The sequence below is a fragment of the Myotis nattereri genome (assembly GCF_964212035.1).
Source record: "Myotis nattereri genome assembly, chromosome: 10".
In the NCBI taxonomy this organism is placed as follows: Eukaryota; Metazoa; Chordata; class Mammalia; order Chiroptera; family Vespertilionidae; genus Myotis; species Myotis nattereri.
Genome location: NC_138085.1, coordinates 71,566,915 through 71,589,076, shown reverse-complemented (window position 1 = coordinate 71,589,076; position 22,162 = coordinate 71,566,915). Strand labels below are relative to the sequence as shown.

General features: G+C 53.2%; 1 protein-coding gene across 2 annotated transcripts in view; it reads left to right on the top strand.

The window, feature by feature from the left end:
- The window catches only part of BABAM2 (BRISC and BRCA1 A complex member 2), a 353,123-nt gene extending 332,046 nt beyond the window's left edge, over nt 1–21,077 (top strand). For both annotated transcript variants that reach the window (XM_081100973.1, XM_081100974.1), the window contains one exon: nt 20,752–21,077. In XM_081100973.1, the coding sequence (XP_080957099.1) occupies nt 20,752–20,815 (64 nt within the window). In that variant the 3' untranslated portion in view covers nt 20,816–21,077. The remainder of the gene's footprint in view (nt 1–20,751) is intronic.
- Nucleotides 21,078–22,162: the final 1,085 nt, after the last annotated feature.

Sequence of the window (22,162 nt, the reverse complement as noted above, 5' to 3'; positions counted from 1 at the left end):
GTTGCCTTTGAACTGTTGGAAGAAGAAGCAAACAGTAAGTAAAGAAAGTCCTAAGAATGGTGGCCTGGGTGTAGGAGACCTGGGTCTCGTCTGGGCCCGATACTAATTTCCTCTGTGACCTTGGGAAAGACTCTTGACCTTTCTGGGCCTCAGTGCTCTCATCTGAAAGCCCTGGGCTATTCGCGGGTGATCACTACGTTCTGATTTATTTCTGGCATTTTAAGAGAAAATTGTGTTTAAGATAGCTTAGCATACTTTTTTTATTCATGTTGAGAAAATTCCATCTCTGTTGCCAGAGGTCAGACACAAATTGAAAACATCACTAAATGGAATTAAGTACACTATGTACGTGATGCCTTTTTGAACAACCCGTGTCTGATATTTATAGAACACTCCAGTTGCGGAACATGCACACATATGCCCTGAGCACACACCCAGTAAAATCATTCTGGATGTAATACATTTTCAGATGTCAAGTTAAAACAGCTTCTCAGGAATTAGGCCTGACTGTTCCGATGTGTGTGCTGGGTTCTGACAGGTGCAGCCAGGGCTGCCGGGGCTGCCATGTGTGACATGGAGTCCAGCCAAGACAGAAGGGCCACGTGTCTGTTTCTATCTCTTCGCATTAAGGCATGAGTTCTAGATATAAAAAGGAAGCATCAGAGAACAATCAAGACCATCCATTCTGTGCACATCACTGTGCAGCTAGAGGCCTTGCTCTGCCGGAGCGGGATTCTATCTTGTCTGTGGTCAGATCACTCAGCACAGGGGCCACCTGTGAAAATGAGGTGAATTCATGATTTTTTAAAATAGAAGCTTTATAGAGGTGAGCACAACCAGAAGTAACCTACAAAATCCACAGCCAACAGCAGAGCTGAGTTGGATGGCCAAGCAGGAACGCATCTAGAGTGTAAGTGTGACACTGAGGGCCCACCTCAGGACATGGAACGTGAAGGACCGTACAGATTGTCTAGTGCAGCAAGACTGAGTATGCTGAGCATTAACCGTGTGGTGCACATTTAATGGAGTGCTTGGCATGAAACCCTTCGTATCATGATTAGCACAGACTTGACACTCCATTCATCATTTTCATTTCCTGGAAGACCTGTCCAAGGCCAGACAGTCAGTACCTGATCACTGGTCCAGGGCCCAGCCCAAGCTCCCTCTGACCTCTTCCTTTCATTAAGCCTGTTTCCTGCTCCTTTGCTCACGGATCAGCACAGTGGAGGCAGGGCTGGAGGTTGGCATTTCTGCTTGCACACACCCATCCCCCTAGCCATGGAGGGGCCTGGCCTGGGAGCCTTCTTTCTGGTGGCTGCTGCGGCCACGGGGAAAGCCCAGGGTATTCTTGAACAGAAATAGCCCTTCTGAGAGAATAAAGACCTGGCCCTGAATACCTTTACGGGAAGGTGAGCATTCCTGTGGGGACTTATTGCTAGAATTGGTGGGCAGAGGAAGAAAGGGTGTTGTAGTGAAGCAACCAGAAGAAAGATGCTGCTCCCAGCTGCGCCACACCAGCAGGGAGGCTCACACGGAGAAGAGGACAAAATATTCCCGTGACTCTTGTGCCCAGACAGACAGAGCCCTGGCGCTTAGTCACGCCTAATGGAAAATGGAAGCCAAGAAAGCAGAAGTGAGGCTGGACAGGTCTAGGGTAGTCATTAATCCAGTCACCTCTGGGGAGAAGCGTGATCTGCTCGTGTGCCCTGCTGGTCAGGGCTGAGCCGCCAGCAGATGCCGTGGCCACTGGGAGAAGAGGGTTGAGGACAGTCGTGATTATAGGAATCAGTTATGACAGTGGTGTCTGCAGTGCTGTTATTGCTAGTAATTCATTCTGCAAACATGTTAGAGTGATATACACTGTGTACAAAGTATGTGTAAAGCACTGGGAACCACCACACACGCACAGACAAGCACAGACACACACGCACCGCGGTCGCTGCCCTCCAGGTGCTAACACCCACTCGTTTTGAAGAGCCCCCCTGCAAAGGCTGTGATTGACTTTGGATGGTCCGTCCTGGTGGAGAGACCACAGCATTAACTACTCAGCCCACTGAGTGCAAGTCAGTTGCAGAGCAGGAAGCTCTGTGACTCTTCTAACCCCAAAATCAAAAGGTAGAAAACCAGAAGTTTCCATTATTGATTACCTTAGGGATCTGATCATCCTTAACCTGTCATTTTTCCATTTGTCCAGATAATGACATTTGTGGGAACATACATGTAAAGGCAAGATGATGTTGTTTTTCTCAAAATAAATGATAATGGAGCATCCTGGCCAGTCCCTCCGGACCTTCTTACAGATGGTAATAATAAATAATAGTGCACATATATTGCACCAGCACGGCTGTAAATGCTGCACATGGTTTACCTCCTGGGATTCTCACAACAGCCCATGAAATAGGTCCTGCTGTCCACCGATTTTACATTATGAAGCTGAGGCCCCCAGAGTGAAGTGGCATGTCCACATCACAGAGTAACTCAGCACAGGAACTGAGAATACACATCGGGTTTCCTAACCTTTAGACTGGCATTCTGCTCTTATAATGCCCTCTCTTCCTCAGATTGAGGAAGTTATCCCAAATTCGCCAGCCCCTGAGCCCAGCTGTCTGTTTAGAGCTGGAGTTTCTGGGCTCCCTGCCTCGGCTGACACTTGGGTTCGGTGTGCTCCGGTGTGGATCTGATTAGTTTCTGCCCAGGTCACAGCACTTTCCCATTCATTCATTCTTTCATGAAGCAGATGATTCTGGAATTCATAGCAGGTATTAGGACCATGCTCAGTGATGTCTTGGACATAGTCCCTGCCTTCACTGCAGTACAGGTGGGATGAAAATTCTGTTAAGTAACTCTCTTTCTTAAGGCAGCAGTGTGTGCAAAGTGCGGGTGAAGCACATAGAAGTCCTGAGGGAAGGAGATGATGTCTGTTTCTGAAAAGAAGGAAGCTGGCATGGAGGATGGGTTGGATTTGATGTGCACCAATGGAGGGAGGAGACTCCTGCCCAGGGGATCAGAGGGCCTTGAGGCCGGGATACACTGAAGAGTAGAGGGAACATGCTCTGGATCAAACCAGCCAGAACTCCGCCCAGGTCCTACCACTTTCTAGTAGTAGTTTGTTACCTCATAGACGCTAGTAACAGTCCTCTCTCATAGGGCTTGTGGGTGTTAGATGCAAAAATTATTCTAAAATGCCTGGCATTTTGTTGGTGTTCAATTAACAGTAACTATTGTTATTAACTGCCACGCTAAGACATTCTATCCTTTTTTTAAATGGAGGCAATAAGGTTTTTCTTAACAAATTATGTGTTGATACAGCAATCTGCCTTGGTGGAGATACATAAATCATAATAGGTCCTCTTGGCGTTGGAAATATTAAGAAAGGCAGTAAAAACTGAGTTCTCTGGTCACGCCTGTGGAACTCTATCAAAGAATGTTTGTCCTGGGCCCTTTCCCCTTTTTTGCCACCTCAGTGCCCTGCACTTTAAGAACCCACTCTGTTCTCCAGAGCTAGGATTGCCAGTTTTAGGAATTAAAAATACCAGATGCCCGGTTGTATTAAATTTCAGATAAACAACCAATAATTTAGTATAAGCATATCTCATGCAGTGTTTAGGACATACTTATACTGAAACATCAGTTGTTGTTTATCTGAAGTTTAAGGTGACATCCGGCACGGAGAGCAGTTCTAGAATCAGTAGGACAGTCTGTCTGACTGTACAGGGAAGGGAGACTCATTCATTTCCTAGCCCCTCTCTCAGGTGTGAAGACCTGATAGCAGACTCCAGCAGTGCCTTCGGGTCACTTCCTGGGTAGCGACATTAAATGCGGATGGGACCCATCCATGTGTGTGTTGGGGCAGGGAAAGAGGCGCTGGATGTTTCTTGCCAGTGGTCACGTATTCCTGGCCCTCTCTCTTCAGAGCATTCAGACAGGTGGCAGAATGGGGACATGCTTCGGGGTCTGAGGACGACTTGTGTCATGGAGTAAGAGCAAGGCCCCTCTCATAGGGTTTCTCCAACTGTCCCTTGTGGTGGGAGTGACTTCAACAGCCACAGAGGCATGAAGGTAGCTGACCAAATGCTCTCTGCTCTGGTGAGTCTGAGGGTCACAGTATTGGAGCTAGAAGGACAGCCCCGCAGCCTCACTTTGGAAATGAAAACAAAGACGCAGAGAAGGAATGTCTGTGCCCAAGGTCACACAGCGATTCAGAATTCGAGTCTGAACTTGAGTCTGGGTTTCCGGGAATAATTTGGCGTGTCTGAGAATTCCCAGCACACTTGTTCGGGTGATTCTGAACCTTTTCTCTGGATTACGTGTAGCCGTGGTTTCCAGATCTCCACTTGCCTGCGTGTCCTTGGCACTGCCACGTGCAGTTTGTGCTTGCCTCCTCCTCTCCTGCAGGCAGAGTTGGTGAAGCCCCCGAGGGCGATCCCTGCAGCGGGGCTTCAGGGCACTTTCTAAGGCAGCTTGATCCTGGCCCTCCCCAGTGCTTCCTTGCTGATCGCTGCCCCAGCCTGACCCAGCGTTCAGTGGTTGAGGTGGAAAAATCCACTTCAGAGCAGATGGCTTGTAACCTCCGCTTCAGAGGCACATTGGCCACATTACATGCGGAGAAAATGAGAACAAAGCAGGGTGTAAGTGTGAGCAGAATGGCGCCCTGGGCTCAAGAGTGACTTTGACCTATTCCTCCCAGACTAGAATGGCTGTTCTTGGGGGAATCACTTTGTGAATGGTATCACTAGCGAAGAGGCATCAGCCCTAAGACCGGCTTGATCTGCACACTCTGAAGGCAAGCCTGCTGCGCAGCAGCGCCAGCCACGTGGGAGCCCGGAGCAGCGATCATGGGATCTTCCACTCTTTATTTTCTTGTTCTTGCCACAACCTGTCATGAGACCAAGAAAACTTGTTTTGGAAATGCTGGATAGCCAAAACAACCTGTTCTCAGCCTGGATGAGAGCACGCGTCCTCTCTGACCGCTCATGCACTGTTCGGGGTTTGGCTGGCTGCTGACCGGAAAGAATGAATGTGCTGTTTCTTCTCACACTGTTCATGGCAGGTGCCAGCGCTTCCCAGGCCTCGCTTCCCTTACCCCAGCCTCCGCAGGGACATGGTAAGACTGTCTGGTCTGACTGGTGAGTGAGCGGCAGCAGCACATACTGAGGAGGATGTCACCCATGGCTGCGTCTCGGTGGTTGTCTTTCCCGATCCTGTGGGGTGTTAGCCTGAGGTTTTCCACCTGCAGTGAGCCCGTGGCTGGGCTGACCTTCCGCACTGAGGCTCCAGCCCCCCGCAGCTTCTCTGCTGCTCCTGCCCAGCCATGCAGGGCTTGGTCTCGGATGGTCTTGGCTGCATCCTGAAGTGAAGGGATCACCTCACTCCTCTGCAAATAGAGGGTTGGACGAGATAGAATTGGTGAACAGTAGCCTAAGGACACATAACCAGCTGCCTGTTTTTATAAATAAAGTTTTATTGGAGCATGGCCACACCCATTCTCTTACTTATGGAGCATGGCTGCTATCACTACAAGGGAGAATTGTAGAGGCAGTATACGGCCTTCTCGAAATCGCTCTGACAATAAGCTGGAAATGCCTATGATCTGGTTCTTTACGGAAAGTTTGCTGATCCCTGGATTAGAGAATCTTTGGTGTTTTCAAAGCCAGCTTTCTGTGACTTGTGGCAGTTCTTTTACCACCAGAGCTCCTGAAGTGACAAGGGGCCAAATAAAAGGGGTGCTCTCTTCCTCGTGGTAGTCACAATCCAAGCATGCTTTCAGATTGTAGGAATCCATGAAGGGTGGGGGCTTGTTTTGCTGCATGTCTGTATTTGTTTATTGGCCTCATGACTGTATCCGTGGTGTCCGCCAGTTTTGAAAAAAGGCGCCCGGCTGTGTAGGTCTTACTGCATTCAGTGGCACGGTTCAGGGTGGGACATTTGTATCTACATGGAAGAAAGCGCTCATTTGTCTGCTTGATGCCCATGACAGGAAATGCTGCCTTGAGAACTTGTATGGCTGCCCAAATCCCATGCCTGGGTTGTGGGCTCGATCCCCAGTGTGGGGCGTGCAGGAGGCAGCCGATCAATGATTTGCTCTCATCATTGATGTTTCTGTCTCTCCCTCTCCCTTCCTCTCTGAAATCAGTTAAAATATATTTAAAAAAGAAATGCAAGAAGGGGTCCTGAAGATGCCTTAGAAACACAGACTAGGAAAGAACTAATCTTTCTAATCTTCTAATTTATAAAATGTGCATCCCAGCTACAGGCATCCCAGACCCACATTGCAGATACTTAGAGGGAAGCTGGAGTGCAGACTTGAACAGTCCTCTTATCAGGGCACCCTGGCCAATAGCGAACATTTGTGCAAAGTAGTAAAAGGCGCCCCCTGTAGTTGGTGCAGAGTTCCACTAGTATCTTTGGGTAAGAAAACCCTGTCTCTTCCTATGGGCACATAGCCCTGGGAGAGCACAAGCTTAGCGAGTGGAGCAGGGCTAGCTCTCGGGGCAGCAGCTGCACCCCCAAATGCAGCAGCTACTCCCGATCCCTAGTATCCCAGAAGTCTGTAAGTCTTCTCACAGGGGCCTTGCTGGCCAACAACAGGTTAACGCTGCTTGGCCTTGGGTTTTGAGACCACAGCCGCCTGGGCTGGTCCCCCTCGGTAGCACGGCAGCAGGAGGTTGGCTCAGAGTCTCGGGCTAGAAGACAGTGCCCATGGCCGGGATCACAGAGACTTGGGCCTCTCCCAGCAGTCACCATGGGCCCTGATCTAGCTTAGGGCCTGGCTTTCCTCTGCCAACTTCTGACCTCAAACTGGCTCAGCTTAAGGAGTGCACATGATTTTCCACACAGTTATATCTCAAAGGTGACATGCTAGCAGCACAAAGAACTGTGTTTTAAGAGGTCCAGAATAGACAAGCTCACAGTGGTGGGACTGACCTCACTTCTGAGGCATTGGGTTACCCGCTGCCCAGCGTGTGCAGTGACGACATTCTGCCGGGACACCCCGCTCGGCAGGCTGTGTTGTCAGAGCGGTTTTGAGAAGGCTGTTATGAACTCTCCGTGGGTGAGATGGCTTTGTGGTCAGATCTGATTTCCACCTTTCAAATCACATTGGAAACTGTACTGGGGCCAGCCATGTGGGCACATTTTGAAAGACTCCTAAACCAACCCTTTTCATTCTGCATCTATCAGCGGTTCCCAGCAGTTCAGAGGCTGGAGAATTGGGAAGAAAGAGAGGCTGGGAGCCCATGGGAGCCAAGGAGTCAACATTGCTTCCAGTCCCCTTTCTTGGTTCTGAAAGGCTACAGGGAACAAGAGGGAATGTAGTTTGCCATGGCTTTGAGCCCCTAAAATTTATGTGCAGGCATCATGCTAAGGAGCAGTGAGAGTCCTGTGGACAAAAGCACTTCTTGCTGTGCCCTAAAAGATAGGAGAGGGAGGCTGGAGGGTGGGATGTGGGCATCAGTGCAGCTGCACCCTGTGGGGAAAGCTGGTGGGAGCCCAGTGGAGTCCACATGGGGATTAGCCCTGAACGCTAGCGGGGCACCAGGGGCCCAGGCCTGAGGAAAAGAAATCCCCCGGTTAGCATATGTTTTCTATTTTAAGAACTTACCATTCTGAGTCACCAAACTCATAATATGCCCCTCACTTTTAGCTACAGATGCTACAGCCTAACAGGGGGTTGGGGGCAGGACTCAGCAGGGCCGTTCTAGTAGAACATGGGTGTCCCAGGGCCCTTCTAGTGGAACATGGGGGCCCCAGAGCCCTTCTAGTGGAATGTGAGGGCCCCAGAGCCCTTCTAGTAGAACATAGGGGCCCCAGAGCCCTTCTAGTAGAACATGGGGGCCCCAGAGCCCTTCTAGTGGAATGTGGGGGCCCCAGAGCCCTTCTAGTGGAATGTGGGGGTCCCAGGGCCCTTCTAGTGGAACATGGGAACCCCAGAGCCAAGCCCTTTCTGCTCCAAGCCTGTGGCCACAGAAGGCATAGAAAACCCTTCAGGGCAGACATGTGCTATCGCTGGGCACTAGCTCGGATCCAGGCCCCACTCGGCCTTTAGCACATGCCTCTTTCATAGAAAGATTGTTGCTTGAATTAAAACGAGGTAATTTTAAAAGCATATTATGAAATACGAAGTATGAAGTTAATTCATTTACTCATTCAACAACTACTGAATGCTTACTAGGTACAGGCACTGGGTCAGGCAGTGGTCCCAGTGTCCCAGGCCTCCCTCGTAAACAGGAGGTATCATATAGATGTTCACTGAGTTAATGTGACGTGGGAGTTCCTCAGAGTGTGCTGATGTAGCTATGAGGCGGGAGTGGCGGGTGGGAGGAAAGGAAACGAATGTGGTTTGAGTTCTTACCATGTGCCTGGCCTGTTGCCTCACCATAAATACCCCATGGGTCCTCTGGGTCCATTGGAGAGGAACATATGGAGATTCAGGGAGCAACTTTCCAGGACACACAGGTCGTAAGTGACAGAGCCGAACTGGAATTCAGTTCTCTCGGACTCCAAAGTCATGCCCCTCCCTCGGAATTGGGTGGGAATGGTTGCAGGGCGTTCTCCTTGCCACAGAATGACCCCCGGCAGGCTCCCTCTCTACTCTATCTTTCTCCTCCCAAGGATCCCCAAGATCAATGATCCAGACCAAATCTAAGCCAAAAATGATCACTCCTGATTCTAAGCCAGAAAGCAGGAATCATGTGAAATCAAAGCAAGCCAGACCCCATGCTCCCAAGGCGCAAGGTTTAGGAAGACACTAGCCTCCCATGCACACTGGGAATTCCTTCCAAGGTCAGCCACTTGAGAAAAGTCTCACCGGAACCAAGGACTCCTGGCAGAGGGAGGGCGGTGTCTTTCAGAGGCATAAAGCCACTAGCAAGGACCCAGGCTCATTCAAGGAGTTGTTGGTTTCCTCAAGAGATCTGGCTTTTTGAAATAAAAGTACAAAGGATTTCATTTGTCCTCTGGCCTGCCCCAATCCCGAGGCTTCCATTGCCTCTAGCTCCTTGGAGAAGATCATGGAGCTCTTGTCCTCATGTTGCTTCTCGGCTCAGCATCAATGCATCCCTCTGAGGCTTAGCACCAAGAATTTATTCTAATAAATTATTTATCCTAATAAAGGGTACAAAAAGAAAAAAGAACCGAAGAAGTTATGTCTGGCTTAGCCTCCAAAACGGGCCCCTGCAACCAGTCATTGCCTGGTTAAGAACAGATTTAGGAAAGAAAGGTTAGTTATTCATTTAGTCAGTCCATCAGCAGAAAATTGGGGGATTGCTGTGGTGCTGAGGTGCAGCCCCCAGAGAGGAACACAGAAGCCTCTGGAATCTACTGAACTGCATTCAACGCTGGGCTCCAGGGGCCCAGAGCAGCAGCACTCGGTGAGCACCTGCCCATGGCTCGGAGGGCAGCCTGGCCTTGGAGCCCAGAGCATGTGATGGAGGCCCAGCTGCCCCCACACACATTCAGTTCACAAGGCCCAAGGCTGATCGCAGAAGTCAACAGTGTGTATACAAGAGAAATGGACCAGCAAACGCAGGCAGTTTAGGTAGGATTGTTTGTTCAAGAAGGCAAAGGGAGGCCCATGGGTGGGGGTTTCCGGGGAACAGGTTTCAGTTCAGGAGAAGGAAGAACTTTATAACCTAGAAATGCCTGTGAGTAATGAGCTGTCCCTTACAAAGGATCCACAGGCAGAGGCCGGAGGTCCCCTCAGCAGTGCTGTTGGGGCAAGTCCTGTCCTGGACAAGGTCCTGAGATCTCTTCTCACGGTGAGGTCTCCCATTCGTACAAAATGAGTGGCTCAGCAGGTCACACCATGGAGCTTCAGAGGCAGGACAAAGGACTGCGGGCTGGGGTTGGCAGGCTCTGTGGAGGGCCTGCTGCGCTCCTGCCAGGCCGTGAGGGTGGGTAGGTTTGGGGTAGGTAGGGAGCCCCCCAGCATATTGCATGGTTCAGGAAAGTACCCTTTACCTGCAAAGTGAAGGGACTCCTACTTAGCTGGTTCCCCGAGTTGCAAAAGGGAATTAATTATTGTTTGTGATGCATGTTAAGATCCCCCGATGAAAGGCCTTGTATAAATGCAAATTATTATTATTGTCATTAAAGGTGCTAGACGTCTGGCCTGCTGGATAATGCCCTGGTTTAGCTCTGAGCAGAAAAGAAAGTGAACCCCGGGCAGAAAGTTTGCTCTGCTTTTCAGAGCAATGGTGGTGAGAAGGAGCTGGCGAGGGGCTGGCCCATGACTGAAAGTGAACCCCCGACTCCTGGCCAGGGTTAGCAGGAGCTCCCTGCTCTGGGAGTCAGGTGTGTGTGTCCTCTGAGGGCAGGCCCTGCTTGGGTTCACTCCTTGGCCCCTGCAGGAGCCAGCCCTTTACTGGCACAGGAGCTAAGCATGAATGAGTGAGTGAGTGGTTGTCGCTGGTCTGAAGGGTGGAAGGAAAATGGCCAGGATGGATGTTAGCCATCTATTCTTGGGGTCCTATCTGGAGACAAAGGGGAGAGGGATGGAAACCTCACACAAGTGCAATGTCTTTGACGATGCTTATTAACACTCTTGAGGGAACACCTTTAGCAAAGCACAGCAAAGAGGTCATTATTAATTATTGCTTCCACTTAGGAACTGTCTCTGGCTAAAGTGGTTGGATTGATACCACAGCAATAATTAGAATAAGGATAATAGTATATTAGACCTGGCAGTGACCTAGGGAGCCATCCCTCTGGGACACGGCGAGGTGAATACTCACCAGGTCACATAGGGGTAACAAGTGGGCCAGAAGCACAAGTCAGCCCCCCCCCCCCCCCCAGTTCTAGGCCACAGCTCAGTGCCGTGGGATAACAGTACCTACTATTTTAAAGCACTTGACGATGTAGTAGAGCTCAGCAACCTGGAGAGTCTTGCGATGCCACATGACTCCATGTAAAGGACCTTCTGGGGCCCAGCATTTGGAGGGCACGCACGGTGCCTCCGTGCGCCTGGTGAATTGCGCTGCCTGTCCTGCTCTTTCTCCCCGGCCCTCGGAGGCTCATTCTTCCAGGTGCCTTAGTGCCTCTGGAACCAGATGGGCAAGCGAGAGAGAGGGAGTCAGGTTCATCCCTTTGGTCCATTGTTACTACAGTCGTAATTCTACTGAAAAGCCACCCAACGCAGGTTCCTAGAGAGGGATCAAGACACCCGTCACCACTTCCGACATGCAAACCTACAAGAGGGAGGACCATGTAGAAGGGGTTGTAAGAGCAAGTGTGGGTGTAACAGGAGTTGACAGTAAACAGCTCTCGAAATTCACTCCCAGGCTGTTGGTAATTCCAGATCTAATAGAGGAAACTAAAAACAAGCTAAGATGTTGTTTGGGAGGCGGAGGGTCACCAAATTAAAATAAATTAGATACCACCTATGTCCGTCCCTCCCTTGTGCGGATGCGCAAGCAGCGGCGTGATTCCGTGTGGATCCCGCTCCCTCCCGAGCTCCCTCCATGGGGATCCTGGCCGTGAGGAGGGAGGTGCGCGTTAAGCCCAGCAGCGCTGGGTCAGATAGCACTGCCACCACCCGGGTGCGACCCTCGCCGCGTTACCTGCATCTCTGAATCGCAGATTGCTCCTTGGCAAAAAGAAAGCCAGTAATACCTCACTGGTGGCAGCGACAGCTGGTGAGTAGCAGGCACCTCCCCTCCTTTATGCTCCCAGCGTCCAGACTTTTACCACAATCCACAGTAAGACATTTATTTTCTATAACGGAAACAAACATTTCACACAAAAGCATTTCTCCTTGCCACATGTGATGTACTCTGCTCCTGTTTGACTCGATTTCAATGCTGTTCAGGACCCACTAAGTCGATTTCACAGCACTTGTGGGTTACACCCGTCATCTGCACAGGCCTCGTTGATACCAGGTGCGGATATCACTTTCCCATCGTGGATGTATGATCCTCCTTTCCTTTCTGTCCTTCCTTCCTGCCCCCTCTCTCTGTAACTGGCATACGGGCCCTCCACCTGCCCAAGTCCTGCCCTCCTGCCAGCCTGCCGTGGAACACCATCCAGCCGGCCCCCAGGGGCCGGGACGCCAGCAGGGAGGGCAGCCGCTGGCAGTTTCTTTATCTGGAGTTGCTGCTTTTCCACCTGTAAGCCCCAGAGCCAGGCATCTGGAGAGGTTGTTTCAGCTGCCAGGCGGGGGATTACAGTGAAAAGAAGAGGGACCATGCCATCCTGTGCCCCTCCCTGAGACCTTCAGGGTATCTGTGAGCACCCAGCTAGGAGGGCGAGTACCCAGAGTGCTGGAGTGACCAAACACTGTGCCCAAAAGACCGCAGGTGGGGCCCGAGGCGCTGCGGGCGGCATGAGCTACAGCCTCTGGATGCTGAGAGTCCAGGGGAGAGACCAAGGGACAGCCAGCAAACAACACAGAAGCCAGAGAGGCTCTCAGGGAAGGAGAGGGTGGTTTCGTGCCCCGAAGACATGGTCTCCTCCGTGTTCCATCAGCCCTTGGGGGGCCTGGCCCTTCCGTGGAGGCAGGTGCCTGGCAAGACTGAGCAGAGGCCTTGGGCACCTCCCGCCAGAGTGTGACTTGGGCCCTGGACCCCACAGTGGTCGGGACTCACACCCCGCATGGTCAGCTCTGCTGGGACCCTAACACTTCCTCTTTGAGGCTCATCCTTTGGTTTTTCCCGTTGCTGACTAAGACGGCAAGGGTAATTTGTGACCGTGGCCATGACTCACCACCACTGGACAGGCGGCAGCTTCTCCCTCATGGTCCAGCACAGGGGAGGAGCCCTTCTCCCGGCCAGGCCTGTGCAGTGACCAGGCATCCTGCCCGGGCATATGTGTGGCCGTCAGCAGGAACCTGTGCTGAGCTCCTGCTCGTACAGCCCTGGACAGACTGAGCAGAGGACTTGAGGTGCCCACTGCCAACCTACCTGCCACCGGAGGCACACCTGGGAGGTGCAGATGGGGAGACAAAATGAGCATAGGCTGCCCCTCTGCTCTGGGGTCCCTGGCCCAGGCAGCATGACCATGTTCCTTAGTCCCCTGTACCCACTATCTGGCCTCAGCCCAGCCAGGTGCATGCCATCATCTTAGCTGACCCCCCCACACACACATCCAGGTCCAACCTTTCTCAGTGGCCACATTGTCACCCCCTCATCTCAGCCTCTCATCTGGTAGGTTCTTGATGGAAACAGCATCAGCCTGAAAGTCAGGAGACTAGAGGACTGGCTCAGACTGTGCCTACTAGCTCTGGGGCCTTCAGTCAGCCCCGGGACATTCGTTCATTCATCCATTCATTCATTCATGCACCAAATTGACATTCACCTGCTGGGAAGACCTAAGGAAGGTGAGCATGGGGCTCCAAGGCTGAACCGGCCCCACACTCTGCCTCAGGTGCCCACGAGGGGACCTGTGCTAACAGCTGTCACTGTTACGAGCCATATTCAGTTTTCCCTTCCCTGTACTGATTGGACAATATGAACTTTGAGTTTTCTTTTTTTTTTTTTTTTTTTTACAAAATTCTATAATTCTACATTCGTCTTTAAATGATCCAAATGTTTACGTTCGTTTGAGAAATAGTTATTCAGCGGTTGTGTGTTGGGTAGTATTCGTGAAGCTGGGGTGCAAAGATGGATGGATATGACACGGTCTTGCCATCAGGGAGCTTCTCCTGGGTGTGGGAGAATGGTTGGGATGGCAGACGTGTGCACAGAGATGGAGCCCACAGCAAGGAGCAGCCCCGTGGCTGGGGGAGGCTCGGGAGCCTGAGAGGAGGACTCCCCTGCCCCTCGCTGTCTCGTGGCCAGCTGGCCCTCTCTGCCCTCCTCTACTGCTCTTAACACTGCACCAGGGATGCCCGGGAGCGAGGCCTGGCCCTGCTGCTGAGGAAGTGGGCGCAGGCTGCTGTATCCCAAGGAACTGGCTGGGCTCGGGAGACTCCGTGGAGTGCCTCAGGAGAGAGAGCTACTGGGTAACCTGACCAGTTTAGAAAAGCATTTAAAAATACCCTATGATTTAGAAGGAGCCAGATTTCATCCCAATTCTTTGATGTCTAGATTGGATCCCAGTTGGTTGTTTATTGAAGTTCTCCTAAACAGCTCTTGATTTAATTCAACACATACTGAGACTTCAGTCGCAGCCATATGGCCGGCGGGGAGCCCGAGCTGCATAAGACGTAGTCTAGACACCAGTCTCTGCTTCTCAGGTCAGAGCAGACCGTCTGGGCTGAGGTTGGGGGCCACGTGCCTGGAATCCAGCAGAGGGGAGGTCGGTTCCAGCTCAGGACCAGGGCACCGCCGGACCCCGAGCTTGGGGTATTTTCTCCTCAGTATGAGACCAAGCCTTTGCGTTGCGTGTCCATGTTCTTGATTTGAAAGTTTGGACCCTGAACATGAACCCGGCCTGCTCAGAGGTTGGCACATTTAGGGAGGCTGTGGGCGTGTGCTCATTACAAGCACTTGTTTGTTCCTCAAGCCCACACTACAGTACCAGGCTGACATCGCCCAGGGCATGGCTGCAAAAAAGCGCCCATTGCGCCAGGCACTGGCTCACCAGGCCGCCCAGAGGTGGTGGGCAGTCTGCACAAGGGCCTTTCGGGAGGTTTGGGGTGAAGCGCCCTGAAGTAGAACCAGTCTCTCTGTAGAGACCTATTATAAGGATGACCCCTTTTGACATGGGGAGAGGAACCCCAAGTGAGTCAGTATTTGCAGTGGCCATTCATGACAATGAGGACTAGACCACGAGGCATGATTAGCGGGACTTGTCATTCACTATTTACAGGACTGCTTTGATTTGCAGACCACAATCAGTCTTCATATGACTGATTGAAAACATGTGCCAGTTAAGTCACCGCTGCAGAAGAAAACTGGAAAAAGAAATGAGCCTTGGATGTTTGGGAACTTGCCTCTATTTGCCAAAATGAATTCTGACTTGATTAATATGTTCTTGGTTTCCTGACAATGAGGGTCGTGTCCCCGAACCACTCCTCCTGCCTGCCCCGCCACCACATTGGCCTGACTCTGGCCAACATCATACGGCTCATCTATGATTGTCCAGAGAAAAGTGTTTTTGATTTCCAGAGAGTCTACTTTTGGTCCTGTTTTGGAAGAAGGCAATTGTTTAGGCCCTTGCAGAATAACAGGTCCTATGTGAGCGAGGCTAAAGGCGGCAAGACCACAGCACCCTCCACGTGGCCGTGCTCCTGTGAGAGGTGCTCGGGGGGGCCCTGGGGTCGGAGTGGCATCGGGCAGGCATCTCGGCGAACCTGCTAAGCTTGTTTCCCACTGGCAGGTGGGAGCTGGTGTGAGTGGCAGCTGGGCCCGCGCAGCCGCTTCCTGCGGCTCCTTCCCTTCCCAGAGTCCACCTCCTTGGGCTTTATAGCCTGTTTTTATTTTCACTTCCGTAAAGCTGTACTGATTCAGATTTTCAGATGTTGACTTCATGGACTTTTGTTCTTTTGAAAAGGTTCATTTAATAAATTAAAAACTAACTACAATAGGGAAAACCCTGCTGCTGAGACCTTGTTGAACAAAAATTCCTAACTGCCTCCCCCAAGGTCTCTGAGGATGCTCCTGGCAGCTCCCTGTAACTCTCTGCAGGGGCCCAGAGCGCCTTCCCCAGACACGGGGACTATTGACTGTCTTATGCGTTGTTTTCCCTATCAACTCACTCCGGCTTCCTCACTCCAGGCCTCCTCTCATGGGAGGGCAGTGGGCTGGCCCAGGCCTTCCATCCCTCACAGGAACTGCCTGGGGTACCACCACCTTCTGCTCAGGGCTCTGCAGTGCCCATCACTAACCCCGCCCCATTTGTGCAGAAGTATCCCTGATGATGGCGATAACCACCACCCCACCGCACACACGGCCACCACTTACGACACATCGGACCCTGGCCTTGGCTAGTGCCCTGATTTAACAGAGGAAGAATCAAGACACAGTGAGGTCACGTGGCTTACACAAGGTCACGTGGATATCCTAGAGCAGTGGTCGGCAAACTCATTAGTCAACAGAGCCAAATATCAACAGTACAACGATTGAAATTTCTTTTGAGAGCCAAGTTTTTTAAACTTAAACTACATAGGTAGGTACATTATTATTAACTTAATTAGGGTACTCCTAAGCTGGCCTTTGCTAAAAATGTCCTCAATCTGACTGAGGTACGTTCGCTGAGGTCGACCCCTTCCAACTCTCCCATCCACACTCATTTTGTATACTTGTTTCGTCTATCTCCTTTCCGAAAACCGACTTCTGCGCATGGGCCACGAAGTTTCAATCGCACTGTATGTGCGTGCCCGGACGTGGTATTTTGTGGAAGAGCCACACACAAGGGGCCAAAGAGCCGCATGTGGCTCGCGAGCCATGGTTTGCCGACCACTGTCCTAGAGCCACAGCTGGAGGGCACGTAGAGGCCATCAAGTACAAATCTTGTTACAGCTGAAGAAAGTGAGTCCCAGTTTCCAGTGACCAACAAGCCGGGGTGGGGACCAGAACCCATGTCTTCTGCCTTGTGGTTCAGTGCTTTTTCCACTTCCCCACTGTCTCCCTTCGTGATGCATACTATCCTGACCAGAAAACGGTCAATTGGAGGCCAGCTTCGATGCCCCCACCATGGGCAGTCAGAGCCCCATGATTCTTAAACGCCTTCCAGTCCACAGTGTCAATTCCCCCTGGCCAAGCCTTTGACCAGAGCCCCTAACAGGCGCACCCAGCAGGGTGGCAGGAGCCAGCAGGGCCAGCAGACGCCTCCACTGCAGGGCTAATCCTGAGAAGCCACGTGTGTCACCAGCGGCTCTGCACTGGATTGGAGATGCAGTGTCCCAGCGACTCTGCTGGATGTTCACCCTGAGGCCGCCATCTCCATGCCTCCACCTGCCAGCCCGGTGTGACAGTGAACAGTGCAGGGAATGACGAGCTGAGGGCAGTGACCCTGGGACCTCACCACACAGGGTCCGACTGTCCCCACAGACACACAGCCTCTTCCTCTCAGACCCAGCTCGGTCCCTCGGTAACAGTTGGCATCTATTGACCATCTGTTATGACAGCACCAGGCTAGGCCTCACTCCCCCTGAGCATTGCCCTTTAAGGTGGGCATTATCCCTCTCTTTTGTAGGAGATGAAACTAAAACTAAAAAGGGGGGTCTCTTGCCCAAGAGGTTCTGCCAGTAAGGAGCAGGTGTGGCGGGCTCCAGAGCCCACACGCACTGCCCGTCCATCACAGCCTTCCATCTGCAGGGCCCCGGAGGTCCCCAGGCTCGGCTCCCTGCTTTGTAGATGAGCCCAGAGAAGAGCTTTAACCCTGGACCCAAGATTCAGAAGAGTAGACCCTCTGAGCATCTCAGTTCCCCGACCCCTGCTCCACAGTCTGTCTGCTCGACCCCTGCTGCGCCTGCGAGCTGAGACCTGAGCCAGGAGCCAGACCTGCTCCAAGTCCTGGAAAACCTTCCATTTACTCTCCTAGCCTCAGACCCTGGCCTTGCACTGAGTTCTGATTTTGTAAAACCGGGTGCAAAGGGCCTGGGATAAACAAAGGATCAGAACCTTCCCTCGTCCTAAGGCATGTTGAGCTCCAGTTCATCTAAAAATAAACTCCAGTGTGAGGAGAACGAGGGCCCGAGTCCCTTTCCTGCCTGCAGTCTCTGCCCGCCGATGGGGAGGCGAGGCCTGCCCTGCTGACCCTGCAGCACTTTCAGAGCTTGCCGTACACTTTGTCTCTGGGTTAAAGAGGTTTTTAAAGGTGACACATAACTAGTGCTGATGGCAATATATACTTGGCAGCTCTCCATTTTCTCCAATAAAAACGTGAAATAAATGAAAACAGTGCTTTAAAAAAATCTATCTGTGGCTGGGAGCCGTTGTCATTTCCCCGCCCGTAACCGACTTCACGGTCGCTGAGCGAGCGGCACTGCAAGCTGGTGGTCTCGTGCCTGTGAGTAACCTTCTCCAGGCTCTTCCCTCCAGGGCACGCAGTAGGGCTGCGGGAAAGCCCGGGGCAGAACAGGAGCCTGCAGAGCTGTCTGAAGCAGGAAGGAGCTTGCTGTCAGGCGTGCTCCCTCTTGACCACAAGGAGCAGCCCCTTCCCCCAGAAGTTCCCCAAGAAAACCAGGGCTGCTCTTTCCTCCTCCACGCTGTCTCTTGGCCTGTCCCCTCCTCACCAGGGGGCGTCTCCTCTGCTTCATCCCGGCCCCGCTGAGGACCAGGAGAGGCGTGTGCAGGGGTGGGTAAGCGCTTGGGGTCTGAAGTCTCAGAGAAGGTGACCGTTCGGACCGTGTTAGCAAGATGAGGATGGAGGAGGGGCTTGATCTTTCTTTCTCACCAGTTGTTGGCAGTTTCAAGTTGGAGAGTGGACGACATTTTCTTCTTCAGTACCTGAGTATTAACATTCATGTGCTTCTGGGGGCCGTCTCTCACCTTCTTAAACAGCATGTAGTGGACACGCCTGAACTGCTTGCAAATGGGCGGCCCTCAGTCGTCACCTTAACGACAGCCACCACGGGCCTGCTGAGCACGCAGTGGCAGGTGTGGGGTCACCGGGAAGGGACGTGCTCTCGCTTCCTAGGGCTGGCAGGCAGCCCAGCAGGTGAGACGTGCGCGCAGGTGACTGACGCCCTGGGAGAGGCACAGTGTCCACGTGCAGGGGGAGGACTTGCTGGGAGCAGGGCCTTTGGCCTGTGGAAAATGCCCCATGTGAGGGGAGAGCAATGGCTGGGTGGGAGGGCGGAGGTCACACCCAGGACTGTGATGGGCTTCCCAGGGCCCAGTATCCCCAGCTACACGAGACATCACAGTGGGGAGACTCACCTGCAGCTTTTCTGGGAGAGGACCCTTAGCTTTCTTAGCTTCTCAGGGCGGGGGGAAGGGGGGGGCGGGGGCGGCGGACAAGATCCCAAAACTGTAACGGAGGTCGGGGGGACCTTCTTTAGAGTGTTGTGGAGCCAGAGTGGAAACCATTGAGTGCGGCTGGGAGTTTGGGGCGTGAAGATTGTCGGTCGGTGGTGACACAGAGGGGAGGGAGGCCTGTGTCCAGCGAGAAACCGCTCCTGCAGCGGTTTTGTTGAAAGGTAACAAGACCGAGAGCCAGAGGGTATCAGGAAGGAGGGGACATTCGGGAGGAAGAGGGAGGACCTGCAGGGTGAGTCCACCCCAGGGCCTGGGGAGAGGTGGGAACAGAAGTGCAAATGGGCCAGAGCACTTTCAAGTACCAAAGCGTGGGGAGCACTTCTTTGGGGACAAACACGCTGAATGGCAGAGAGACAGCAGGCCCCGGGACTGGAAGTTTGGGCGAGGAATGGGGCTGGAGACCCAGACTGGGTGGGTCTCTGCTGCCGGTGGTGTCGGCAGGCAGAGCCTGGGGCATGGAAAGCAGGCCAGGATGGAGGAGACCCCAGGAGAGAGCTGGTCTGGGAGTGGGAGCTCTGTGGTGCTAATGCCTCCTCGAAAGAGAGAAAGAGGTGGTGGGGGGAGGCGGGGGGGTCCACTGGTTAAGTGCTGCAGAGGCTACGGAGGTGGCACTGAGGGCAGAGCAAAGCCGTGACATTGCAGAGGGCTTGGGTTGACTTGGTGCTGGGGGGCAGGCAGGGGCCACCCATAACTGCACTGGGCTGTGATCAGGGAGGGCCCCGCCCCTGCAGGAGGATCCCTGAGTTTTTCTGGGATCTGCAGTGCCACGCGGTTTAGAACTGCACCCTAAATAAATGGACTGCGGGCTCCCATGGGGGAGGTGCATGAGGCCTCTGCAGTCCTGGTGCCGAGTCTGCTTGGTGGCTCTTGCTAGTTCACACTGCAGTTCTGGGAGAGCCACTTCCGGATAAGTACGGCGTGACTTCTCTGCTCATACAAGAGTGAGGGGTGGGAGAGCGAGGTAGGAGGCAAGCCTGGGTGACCAAGCATGGGGTGCCCACCCAACCTGTCTAGCTTCCTCTCCCTCCACTTACTGCGTTTGGTTCCCAGCTCGAAGCAAGCCGTCCCCTGCCCCTAAGCCACTGCCCCTGCTGTCTTTCCCGGGCACCCCTGTAATGCCTGCTCCCCCTCCGCCGGCACTGATCACTCCAGGTGGGTGCCTCCTGGCACCTCCACAAGGGCCCTTCCCACCTCAGTTGGTGTTACCTATGTGTCTGTCTCCTCTACACTGAGACCTCCTGTGTGGCAGGTGCCATATCTGTGTCATCTCACAACCCCAGTGCCCATGCCTGATGTACAGCATAGGCCCGTTTCTACAGATTCCAATCTGGGTGCCAGAGAGGCAACGGCAGAAGGTGTGCCCCTCCCGGCAGGAGGCTTTGACTGACAGGGAGGGAGGGTCCTCTTGGTGCCCAGCCTGGCTTTATTTCCAGGAGACCAAGCTATATATATGGTTGGGAATAAGTGGAGACCGGATGACTTAGAAATCCTTTTAATTAGACCCTCTGTCTGCATGAAGTTAACGGTCCAACTGAGTGAAAAGTGCAACCTCTTTATGTTTCAGACGACGAGAACGGCGGGTGGTTGGGTGGTCAGTCTCTGGCTTGTCGCTTGGACAGGCCTTGCCTTTGGGCTGGGAAACGGCAGACAGACCTGAGTACTGATGTCTCATAGGAGGTCTGTGCCCAGGCCCTTTATTCCCCGTACAGACAGAACAATCGTGAAGTGCATGCAGCTCCCTAGGAAAAAGCCAGAGGCGTTGCATCGGAAGGAAAATCCAGCCCAAGATGCCTGAACGATAAATAACACTGTCCTGCGTTAGGTGGGGAGCTCCGCGTTGCCCTTTGCCGAGTTGCTTGTGCTAACACAGCTCCTCTCCCCTCTTTCCCACCAGGGCTTATTTCAGAACCTTTGTCCCTCAGTTCCAGGAGGCAGCGTTTGCCAATGGAAAGCTCTAGGAAACACCAGTCTGGAGCGGTGGCCAGCCAGACTGCTCTGTCCACATGCGTGTCAGCACATGTGCTGCTTCCTGGAAGCCACTTGGACCGTCTTCAGGCAGCGTTTTCACCCCACATAGCAGCTTCGCAAGCCCGCCTGGAGCCCACGCTGGGGCTGGCTGCGGTGAGCTCCTCCAGCCACCACCCATTCCCCCCTCGGTTCTCCCTTTGTTTCCTTCAGTGTAGTCCTGACTTGGAAGAAATAAAGTCACAAAAATCATGATGCAATATTTTTCCAGGGAAAGTAAGACATCATAAATGCACACACCCTTATTCTTTGTCCCTAAGACCTCTTGTGTTAAGATTAAACCGTGTGTGTGTGCGTGCGTGTGTGTGGTTTACATTTCCCACCATTTCCCACTGGGGCAGTCCTCCACTGGAAAAGGCGCTGCCCGAACCAAACTGACCACCCTGCACGGTTTCAGCCGTCCACTCAGCCAGGCCCAGGCTGCAGCTCAGAGCCACTGGGTCCAGCACCAACGCCCTCCCCACCCCTACAGCTCCGTGTGCACAGCCCCTCCTGACCCTGAGGCTGTGGTTCAAGTTTGCTGAATGTGTGATGAGTGTGTCCCTCTCCCCCCCCCCCTCCCTCGGCTGATGGGAGAGCTCTTGGGGCACCTGTAGCACTGTGGGAATTAAACCTGAAAGTGGGGTCTCGGGGGTTACCTCTGGCAGGTCTGTGACCCGGGCTCAGACCTGGCAGCTCTGCACTGTCCAGGAGCAGAGCCAAGGACCATCTGTCCTAAGTGTGTGGCTTATCGGAGCAGGACAGGGTCTCAGGAATCATCTTGTTTGCACCCCAGGCCCTCCCCCTGCGGCTCCCTAGTGTACAGAGCAGAGAACTGAGCCCCGAGCTGTGGAGAGTCTCCCAGATCAGCAGCAGAGCTGGGAGCTGGGAGCCAGGCCTCACTACTCGTCACAGCTCCCCTCCTCACTCCAGCTGACTACAGCCCGCTTGGCAGCTTTACAAGAGTCGCAGCTCAGCAGAGCATTCTTCCGCCCGAAGGCTCTCACGAAAGGAAGCAGGACCTGCACACAGAGGCGAGGGAAAAGCGCTGCCCGGCTCCCGGCTCTTCCTTACACCACCTGCCTCCCGGGGGGGAGGTGAAGCGGCCCCACCTGTGCAGGCTGCATGTGCTTTTACCTGGGAGCCCAGCTTCCCCGGGAGCCTGCACGGGATCAACGCAGTCCTCGGTGGGGACTGGCTGTCCCTCCTGGATTCTCGGCACCAGGAATGTTCTCAGAGGCCGGAGCGGAGCTGACAGACTCCGGCCCGGCCACCAGCTGGACAGCTGCCCGGCTTGGATC